The sequence below is a fragment of the Peromyscus maniculatus genome, chromosome 1 (genome assembly GCF_049852395.1).
Source record: "Peromyscus maniculatus bairdii isolate BWxNUB_F1_BW_parent chromosome 1, HU_Pman_BW_mat_3.1, whole genome shotgun sequence".
NCBI lineage: Eukaryota > Metazoa > Chordata > Mammalia > Rodentia > Cricetidae > Peromyscus > Peromyscus maniculatus.
Window position 1 is genome coordinate 136,562,824 of NC_134852.1, and position 10,154 is coordinate 136,572,977.

At 56.4% G+C, this 10,154-nt stretch overlaps 1 protein-coding gene across 7 annotated transcripts; it reads right to left on the reverse strand.

Annotated features, from left to right (window-relative positions):
- Nucleotides 1-686: 686 nt before the first annotated feature.
- Nucleotides 687-9,234, reverse strand: Sh2b1 (SH2B adaptor protein 1). Of its 7 annotated transcripts, none has more exons than XM_076552134.1 (10): nucleotides 9,159-9,234; nucleotides 8,969-9,052; nucleotides 5,803-6,833; nucleotides 5,449-5,550; nucleotides 5,157-5,248; nucleotides 4,876-5,051; nucleotides 2,798-3,001; nucleotides 2,417-2,628; nucleotides 2,138-2,306; nucleotides 687-1,464 (listed from the first exon to the last, which is right to left on the reverse strand). In XM_076552134.1, the coding sequence occupies exons 3-10, from the start codon at nucleotides 6,742-6,744 to the stop codon at nucleotides 1,088-1,090; spliced, it is 2,274 nt and encodes a 757-aa protein (XP_076408249.1). In that variant the 5' UTR covers nucleotides 6,745-6,833; nucleotides 8,969-9,052; nucleotides 9,159-9,234; the 3' UTR covers nucleotides 687-1,087. The 7 variants fall into 7 exon arrangements, with proteins under 7 accessions (XP_076408249.1, XP_006980447.1, XP_006980446.1 ...); XM_006980385.4 differs by lacking the exons at nucleotides 8,969-9,052; nucleotides 9,159-9,234 and adding exons at nucleotides 1,643-1,742; nucleotides 8,767-8,894; XM_006980384.4 differs by lacking the exons at nucleotides 8,969-9,052; nucleotides 9,159-9,234 and adding exons at nucleotides 1,643-1,742; nucleotides 8,767-8,894 and having other exon boundaries at nucleotides 2,085-2,306.
- Nucleotides 9,235-10,154: the final 920 nt, after the last annotated feature.

Genomic DNA, 10,154 nt, shown 5'->3' on the forward strand with positions numbered 1-10,154 from the left:
ACATTTAGCCAAATCATGTCAGCAGCACCAACTAAGATGGAATTTCACATTTCACAGAGTCGCTTGCCTTGCCCCAGCTCCACATAGCAAACGAGAGGCAGCAGCGGGACTCGGAGGGGCAGTACTGTCACCTAGTCCAGCCTGGTCTGACAAGGGACCATCAGCCTGGCCTTGGGCCTCTGCAGTCAGACCTGGACTGCTACAGTAAGTCTTCTCCAACTTTGACCCCAGCATCTCCTGCCTACTCTCTTCCTAGGATAAGAAGCTCATTCAGAAAGCTCAGCAGCGCAAAGGCCTCTGGAGATCGGGAATCCCATCGTTCAGTGTCTTGTCCCATTAAAAGAACAAGCTGGCAGTGTGTGGCAGTATAATCCCTTCAGCACACAGGCGGCTGAGGCGGGAGGGTCACAAGTTCTGCTTACGTAAGACAGCCCTCAAAGAAACCCTCACCCTGAAAAACCAAACATGCTGGAACCCCCAAGAAGCAGGTTGAGTTCTGCATTTCAATACTCAGCAACCCAGTGGACTCAGAGGAGAGGGGGCTCCGAAGGCCCTGGACTAGAGGATGGAAAGGTCTGGATCCAGGCCAGCTCTTTGGTCTCTGAGCTCAGAACACAGGTTTAACCACCCGAGACAGACTTATCTGCCTGTCCCAGGCCCACTCCAAACACCAGCCACAGCCATCGTGATGGAACTAAGATAAACCCTTTATTTATTTATGCTTTTCCATTTTGTTTAAAACAACAACAACAACCTTAATATAACTGACAGCCCTTCCCCCTCACCCTTGCTTGGGTTGGGGGGTTATTAGTGGGGAAGCAGCCCCCAAGGATGGGGCTGACCATAAGAGCCCCTCAGGGAGGTAATGGAGCCCAAGTCCTTGGCCTCGAGGCAAGGGCACCTGTAGTGTAGTAACTGGGGACTTAACAGGGCTCTTGAACCTCTACTTGTACCAACATACATGCCCTTGGCTGACAAGGGTCAGGAAGCATGTGGGGAGGGGACTCCCACTGTCCTCGGTGTCCCTACCCAGCCCAGTCTCATAACTGAAGGCCGGGAGCAGGAAAATGGAGGGTGGGCAGGTATCTCACACAAAGGAGTACTGGTTATTAATGGCTCGGGGGTGGCCCCCTTCTTCTCCGTTGCCCCCTAGTGGTAGCTGCTGGAGCTGCACCATTAGGGACACCCCCAAGTCCCCACCAGTGCCAGCACCACCCTGAGCCTCAGTGCCTGGTGCTATGGCCTCTTCCAATTCAACCATGGGGACCAGCTCAGCCACGGGGACCAGCTCTTCCTGGATCCCTCCACTGCCCGCTTTCTCTTTCTCTTGCCTCTCTTTGGCTGCTGCGGCTGTGGTGGCCGCCACTTCTGGCGCCCCCGACGCCTCTTCTGCCCCAGGATGTGGGGTATCTGTCCATGGAGGGGGTTCAGGGGGCTGGGTTGGGTCACGGGAGGTGTTCCGTTCTGGACAGGAATGGTAAGAAGACACGTTGGTTGTGGAAGGAAGTGCGTTCTTGTGCTGGCCTCCCCTTTGCTTGGCCTCCCCAAGGAGCCGTGAGCTATCTCCCCCATATCCCGTCTCCTGAGCAACCCCCCTCCATGGAAGATGGATCATGGGCGGTGGTGAGAGGACCACACTTACACACAGTCACTCGCTCCGAAGGGCAGGAGGGTGGAGGAGGCATCGGGGTAGCATCGGTCGCCCTCACACACCCCTGCATGGCTCCCAGCCTGCTCCCGGCCTGGGGGGAGGGGCAACGCGGGGACAGATGGGATGGTGGGGCAGGAAAGTGAGAGATCAGACAGGGACATCAGACATCAAGGGAGGAAGGATGGGGTCAAAGACGAGGCCAAGGAGGATGGGTCCAGGAGACAGACAATGATGGAGCGGAGGATCGGATGGAATGGGAATGCACCACCCAACTCCCCACTACCCCAGGCCCCAGGAGGAGCCTCTGCCTGCCTGCATCCTGTCAGCCTTCTGCAGTCCCTTTCAGGCCCCTGCCCAGGTACCTTGACTGCCCTGCTCCCCACTAACAGGGCCTCTCCTCCAACCCCCCACCCCGTCTTCCTGGCACACACACCTCACTTCTCGGGTGCACGGGCACCTCCTCCCCTGCAGACCTGCTCTGCTCACCCTGCTGCCGCTGGGAGGGCACATAGCTGACAAGGACAACGTCACTGGAGCCTCCAGACTCCAGAGGGATGGGGTGCACCCGGAAGTGCTCAAGCATATCGAAAATGGACTGGAACCACAGATGCTGGACCCGGCACTGACCCTCCTCATTCAGTGACAACCGCAGGTGCTGAGGGCAGGATGAGCAAGTAAGGTAGTTATCAATCCCTCCTCCCCTGGGCAATGGAGTTTCCAGATCCACCCCAACACTGCCCAATAGAGTTCTCCAGGACCACTCACCTTGGCCTTGCCCTGGAAGTTGAAAGTGAGGACATATTCACCACGTCTTGTCTCACTCTGACGTACCAGGAAGACACCGTGGGAGCCAGTGCCTCCTTCTAGCACTAACTGGGCAGCCTTGAGTCGAGAGAGCATGCCGTGGAACCAAGGATATCCTGAGAGGGGCTGATCCCCCTCACCTCCCTCTGACTCACCCTGGAACAGGAAGGACCCTTGAGGGAGGAGAGAGAGGGGAAAGCAGGGTGTCAGAGGCTTCCCCCCAGCCTTGTTTTCCCCTTGAGACACCTTCTCCCCAGCCAGGTCACTGGCTCCTCCTGGTTTGACCCCTCCGGCTCCAATACAGGACCACAAACCAAAGACAGACACGCATGCACCCAGTACCTGTGGCTGCCTCTGGAGTATCCAGGGGAGGGTAGGGGGTTGAGAGGGGATGAACTGTCCCCGCTGGGGGCCCCTCCTCAATGGGAATGCGAGGGGGCAATTCTGGAGGAAGCAGTTCCATTGAGTCAAAGTGGGAGGCGGCAATGGAGGCCGAGCTAGGGGAGAAGGATGCTGACGGCCGGTCAGAGAGGCCCCCATACGCCCCTGAAAGAAAATGGAGGAGGCCCAACTTGAGAACACCACAGGTCCCTCTCCTGGCCGCCTGGGCTCCTGCCAGCTCCCCGTTGGCTGTCCACTTGTGTGCCCAGCCCCCACACACCTCTGGAGGACTGACCCTGATCGACTTTTACGCCGGTTCTGACTCACACTGCTTGCACTGCTGAGGGACCATGGTTATTCGAGGAGGTCCTAGAATCCAAATGTCCCTATGTCTTTTCTGAATCAACAGCTGAAAGATTATTGCAATGGTTGGTGGCGTAAGGGACAGAAACTGTGAAAAATGTCCACATTAGAAAGGAGCCTCTCCAGGCGGCAGTGGCATACACCTTTGATCCCAGCACTCGAGAGGCAGAGCCTGGGGGATCTCTGTGAGTTCGAGGCCAGCCTGGTCTACAGAGTGAGTTCCAGGACAGCCAGGACTACACAGATAACCCTGTCTCAAAAAACAAAGAGAGAGAGAGAGAGAGAGAGAGAGAGAGAGAGAGAGAGAGAGAGAGAGAGAGAGAGAGAGAGAGAAAGAGAGAAGCCCTCTGTTTAGACTAGAAAGGAAAACTACCAATGTGAAGGCCATCAAAAATTCTTGTCAGGAGGTATATTCCTGTACCGAGCACTCAGAAGGCTAAGGCTAGAGGCTTGCAGGTTAGCCTAAAGCACATAAAGAGCTGGAACATACTTCAGTGCTTGCCTACCAAGAGAGCAAGGCCCTGGATTCAATCATCAGAGACAAAGGAAAAACAAATCTTCCACTTTCCTATTAACCCTTTAGGCCAGATCAACTGGCTCTTTACTTTGACCACACTGTGAGTTCTTCCCGTTAGTCACGTTAGCCCACCCTCTTCCCATACATCCTGGTACTCCTCCGGCAGGGTCAGCAAGGGCCCGGGGCTCCCTGAAGCCACGCTCTTCTCTCTCCCCCTCTGTGCAGCATTCTGTCTATCCTATCTCCCCTGTTCTCTTCCTCCTGAGTTCCCAAGATGCTCCCTGCTTGGGCTGCTCAGAGGACACTAAGCAGACACCCCATTTTGGAGACCTGCTTTTTATTGGGAATAATGTCTTACCAATTCAGCAATAGCGAACCCAAGGAGACTAAGGAGCCATTTGAAACATCTGAGTTCCCCATCCACCTCAGAGCCTAGCGTGCAGCTAGTGATACACGAGGGCCTGACTGCACGTCCGTCAAACCTCAGGCCTAGGCCAGTAGACAGATCACCACACCGCTTAGAAAACAGGCATGTCAGGAACTAGGCTGGCACAGCCCATCTTTGTCAGAATCCTCGGGAAATCCATTCCCTCCCTGTGGTCTTGGCTACTTGCAATGTGATGTAGGTCTATGCTAGCTCTAACGATCCCAGTCTGGGAAAGCTCTTCTGTGGATGGAATGCAGCCTGTACACCAGGCACTGTGAAGCTCAAACTCAGAGCAAGGGTCAGGAGAAAGGGGCAGAGTGGAAGCAGAGGCTGGAGGAGAGGTGGGCCAGACAGACATGTATCTTTCTCAGTAGATGAGTGGTACGTCAGGTCAAAGGAAAAAGCGCAAAGGCTACTGACATATGCCGAACTGCATGACAAGACTAAAACAAAGATGTCCACAAACTCTGGAAGCTTGCAGAAGAGAACTATGACTTCCACACACAGTGACATTCTATAGGCATACGGAAAAAGCAACAGGGCTGAGTGTGAAAGGTGCCATAGGAGTTTGGTGGAGCCCATGCAGGGCGGCGACAGTAATGATTCTAAATAGGAGGCCGTGACCTAAGACACATGGTATGTTCAGAGACAAAAACAAGCAATCAGCAGATTGTAGGTAGAGCAGCCAGGGATAAGAACCTGGCCCAGCAGCTCTGGAAGGTTCTACCTTACCCTGCGAAAGGCGGTCGTTACTCTCGCTGGGTCCCAGCAGCAGGTCCTGGCTGGGCAGACTCTCTGAATGGTTCAGGCAGGGCAACTCCAGGCTGTCTGTGTTATCCTTTGTGAGGAAGGAGGTCCCAGGGGCCAGGGGGAGGGTCATGGGACGGGGACTGATAGCAGGGCAGGGTCTACAAAGACAGGGAGAACGGTGGTGCTGGGGGATCCCCAGGAGAAAGACAAGGCTGCTCCCTACCCGCCTCCAGATCCCCCAAGAACAGAGGCGAGCTTCTTACCCTGGGCTTAGGCACTCCTGGATGTCAGATACCCAGGCCTTCACGTGAAGTGCATCGGTTGTCTCCAGAATATACTCTGAAGGGCCTTCCACCTACGGGGCCAAGAGGTTGGGCTTCAGCCAAGACCGGGGGGCAGCAGCAGGCCTACAGGCCATGCCCAACAGCCCCAGGGGCAGACTCAAAGCCTGTCCTGACATATATTCATCCTGCTGCCAAAGACACTTGCCTAAATCTACCGCGCACATTCTCTCAAGCACAGGCACTGTCTGGGGGCAGAGCGTGGAGCCCCTACCTTAACCACAAACGTGTTCTCCCTGTCAGGCATCTCGAGAGCCGTGGCTGTGCGGACATCAGTGATGGTGGAACAGGGGATGCTGAGTCTGGGCCGGGATGCCTAAGTGGGAAAGGGAGGACTAATCAGTCCTCTTGTGTGCCAGGACCAGCTGTCCGTCCGTCTGTCCATCCCTCCCTCCCAGGTGAGATGAAATAGGAATAGCTCTTTGGTCTCAGAATCATCAATGGCAAATGAAAGCCCACAGCAAGCGCTGAACCCAGACACCGACACTGCCCACAAGGGCCCTCTCACAGGGCTGCACCACCCCTCCAGCCGCTGTCCCTTCCAGCTGGCCCCCTCCCGCGGGCTCACCTTGGGTGGCACGAAGAACTCCAAGCGACTTCCTCCTCCTCCTTCTCCTTCACTGCGGAGCAGCAGACGACACTTGTGCCACTGAGGCTGCCCTCCTCCCGCTGAGGTCAGCCCGGCCGCCCCTCCCCCACGACCCACTCCTGCCGGGTCAGGGGCAGCCTCTTCGGCCCCCATGAAACTGAGCAACTCCTCTCTCTGCACCGTTCCTGCTCCGTCCTTCAGGGCTCCCCCTCCACGACTCAGTCTCAGCCTCTCAAAGCGGTGAGTCCATCTCTCCCCAGGGGATGTGCCGTCACTAGCCAACCCCCTACCGACCGTCCCGGCACCACCCGAGGAGTTGGAGTTGCTGTTTCCACCTAGAACTGGAGGGCCTGGTGTGGTCTCCAGAGGCCCGGCCGGGGAGGAAGAGTCAACGGCCCCCCGCCACTGCAGGATGCCTCGTACAGAACCTCTGACTGAGCGCCCCACTGAACGGAGGGAAAAGCGTTTCTTGAGCTTCGGCTTCGAGGACGTTGTAGAGGAGGAAGAGACTGAGGAAGGGAGGGGGCCAGCTAGATCCTCAGAAGACCGAGATGGGCCCAACACGGCCAGGGGCCCACCCACCCTGCAGCTTTCGAGGGACAAGTCGTGTGGTGGTGCCAGCTCCACACCGGGGCTCAGTGGGGCCAAGACAGGCGGGGAGAGGGAGCCGGAGGCCCGGGCCACCTCAGCTTCGAAGTGCTGCAGGAACAGCTCGGCAAAACGGCCCGAAAAGGCAGCTTCTGCGCCAGGCTCTGCATACTGTGGGTGCGAGGCCAGGTAGAGGCGGAAACGGCGGGCGAGATCCAGGGCAGCAGCCCTCGCGTGGGACTCACAGAACTCTTGCCAACTCGGGGGAGGGGGTGGCGGCAGTGCTGGCGGAGAAGGGAAGGCCCCATCCTCTGGGGAAGGGGCACCGTTCATGATGGGCCCCAGGAGGAGGACAGGGGGAGCCTGTGAGGAGAGGCAGCTAAGGAGGAAGCGGCCAGAAGACACGGGGTGAGCGGCCACAGCTGTGGGAGGAAGAAAGAGGCATACACATTGAGTCACTGCAGAGGGGAGCTTGGGGTGTGTCCCAGACCAAGCCAGGGACTCCCATCCAGATCCCTCGGGGGCAACAGGGGAAGAGAACTGAACTGCTTTGCCCTCTTCAGGACCCACACCCCACATAGACCGCAGGGATAGGGATGCCCGGGCAGTGTTCACACTGCATCTTTCCCGCTGCCTTTGCAGCTGCTCTCCCTGTGAGATCCAGGAGAGAGAGGGCCTCAAAGCATCTTACGACACAGAGGACTCTTCCAGATCATCACTGTCCCTTCTCAAAGCAAAGCCTTCCTAAGTACCACACACTTTCCATATTCTTTCCATATGCCATTCCAGTGGGTTCCATAGGTCATTTTACCTTTCCTTAGAAAACTTAATAACTTCTTCGGATAGGAAGCAGAGACTTCAAACAAACTCCAGAATTCAGAGTCTACTGTGTTTTCCACTGCATAGTTCTAGTCTCCAGGGACTGGCTGGACCAGCCCCAACCACAGCCCCTATTGCTCTGGTCTCAGGGGGCCAAGAGGGTGCCGGGATTACAGAGTTTAGAGCCCTCGCTTCATAGGCCCAATGAGAGGATGATGGACTGAAGGATCAGCTAGCTGTCTTAGAAGCTGATTTTACAACCCAGCACTTAAGCCCCGTGTGGAGACTGGCCAAAGACCAATCTCTGGGTTGCCCCCTTTTCTAGGGCTGACTGGAGCAGTCCTAGAGAAAAAGAGATGGTGTGCTGGGTCAGGGCAAGTCTTTACTGGCCACATAAGACATCACAAGGAGCTAGGCTCAAGACTTCTCTCTCCCTGGGGAGTATGCCCTAAAGCCTGTGAGACTTGGACCAAAGCCCCAGCTCAGCCCACCTGTTAGCTGTGCGAGCCCAGCTTCTGTATCTGTGAAACACAGTTAATAATCTCTACCTGCTAGAGATGTCAGGAAAAATGAAACGACAAGGTGCATGTCTGTGCTTGACACAAAGTCAGCACACAAGACGTGACTGCCATCTTCACTATTTACATGGGGGAGAATAGTATTATGGGTCCTGTCTGCTCTTGCTCTAAGAGAGACCAGAGAGAAGAGCTTTCTGATGGTGTCACAACTCTAAGTCACAATTAGAAAGTGACAGAGCTCGGCATGTAATTTACAACCAGTAGCTCTTTGGTGAGTGGTCCTGCCCTAGGACATAAGGCAAGGTGAATGCCCAGGACAGCTCAGGAAAGTCTCCCCAAACTATCAGTGATGTCAACCTCTTCATCAAACCTACAACCCGGCTGAAAGTCTGAGACCCCCCCTCCCCTTCCTCCTCAGCCTAAGCCCTACACCCTCCGATGGCCCCAACCACAGGGACAACTCTAAACCATGGAGAAGCTGCCAGGAGATGCGGGAGTCACAGAGCACAGGGGAACCCGGCCAAGAGGTGCAGGCACAGCAGACATGGTCCCCAGCCAGAGGCTACCTCGGCTCACACAGGCCCACCCAGCCCTCAGCACCACTGGCCGACCCAGCCCCCTTCAGGCCCGCTGACCCTGCGGTTCCTGGATTGGTGACTCAGTTTCTCTTCTGCCAAGAAGGCTCAGTCACAATTTCCCGGTGCACCTGCCTCTTGGCTTAGTTCTGACATTCCAGAAGGGCGGGTGGTGGAGGGTGCAGGCTGCGCTCCGGGTTCGGACCCTCCAGGCCCCGGTGGCCAATCACTCGGACCCGATCCTAATCGCTGGACACCCTCCACATGCCCCGAGGCCCGAGCCTCCGGGGGAACCAACCCTATCTGCTGCCCTCTCCGGAACCAAGCACCCCTCCAGCCCCGAGCCCTCACACCCACCCCCGCCCAGGCTCCTCGGACGCCAGGATCGAGTCCCGGAGAGGATAGAGGCACTTAAGGAGGGGGGGTTCCGGTTCCGGTCCCACCTGCATCTCGGTCCCCGCGCTCAGCTCCGGCGGCGGCGGCGGCGGCAGCTGCGGCGGCCGCAGCTCCCGCTCCCTGTGCCCCCCGCCTCCGCGACGAGCTCCCAGCACGCGCTTCTGCGCAGGCGCCAGGACGGGTTTTCTCGACGCGGAAGGAAGCGACCATAGAGAAGAAAAGTAAGAGGGAGGGCACCTTCGTACTCACTTCCGCCATCGTTCTCCGCGCGGAGCTGGCCGGAGCTAGGCTGACGGGAGTCTCACTGCACTCCCGTGGCTTCTGCAGTCGTACCTAAAAGGGACCACGGAGACAACTGTGGGAAGGAGTTGGGTCCCAGACGAGCGTCCTCGGAAGCGAAGAAGAGACAAAGGCGAGGAGTCAACCATAGAGAAGGCACCTGAGCGGAGAGAGTAGCCGCCCCGTTCGGGAAATCAGCGAGATGATAAAGCTCTTTGAAGAGCTGGCCGCAGCCTAGAGCGCCTGGCCCTGCACGGAGGGGACACGGACACCGCCCCCAGGGAGTTAGTTGGGCGAGCTGAAGGATCGGTGACCTTGGGAAGCCGAATGAGCGGGTGGAGCCTGAACTTCCGACCTTGGCTTTTCCGAGGAAAGGGACCGGGTGGTCCCGGAGGGTTCCACCTTAGACAGGAACTAAAGATGTGGCAGCAATGGCGAGGTCAGTTTCGGACATGCTTGGGGGACCTCAAGAAGTATATGGATATAGAACTCGAAGATGATAAGAGGCTTCTAGGCAAGGTACAGGGATGAAGAACAGAAGGCACAAAACGCCGTTGAAACCTTGCGCACAAATGTCCTCTCGCAATGCAGGCTCACATTGATCCAGCTTCACTACGGCTTAAGGAGTTGAAAAGGCCAGAGTAAATTGCGATTGTTGACCGGAGCCAGAAGATACTGCTCATCTGTAGCTCACCATCTGTGATTATACTTGTCTCGTGCATTTGCCTTCACCCACAGACGGGCTCTTGTCTCTTGGTGGCAAGACAGCTTTTTACCCATATTCAAATAAGTTCTAATAGATTAGTAACTCAGTGGAAGGAGCATCCCTCATTTCTGAGACCGCCAATAAAATTTCCAGAACCGGGCTAGTGAGATGACTCAGGGGTAAAAGTGCGTGAGTTTGCTATGCAAGCCTGATGACCAGAGTTCCATCCCCAGAACCCACCATGGAAAGAGAAAGAACGCTGGAAAGTTGTCTTCTGACCTCCAATATGCCGCACATGCTTGTGCGCCCCCCCCATCATATACACATATACACAATAGTAATAATAAATTTTAAATTTAAATAAATTACGGGGCTGGGAAGAGAACCCAGGTTCAGTTCCCAGCACCCACATGGTGGTTCAGAACTGACTGTAACTCCAGTTCCAGGGGA

What these genes read in the sequence shown, in the direction of transcription:
- Sh2b1 (XM_076552134.1), bottom strand. Translation starts at nt 6,744, where the DNA reads ATGAACGGTGCCCCTTCCCCAGAGGATGGGGCCTTCCCTTCTCCGCCA. An exon ending in AGTTCTTCGTGCCACCCAAG is followed by an intron (nt 5,551 to 5,802) that starts GTGAGCCCGCGG and finishes TTTCCCACTTAG; the next exon opens with GCATCCCGGCCCAGACTCAG. An exon ending in CAGGAGTGCCTAAGCCCAGG is followed by an intron (nt 5,052 to 5,156) that starts GTAAGAAGCTCG and finishes CTGTCTTTGTAG; the next exon opens with ACCCTGCCCTGCTATCAGTC.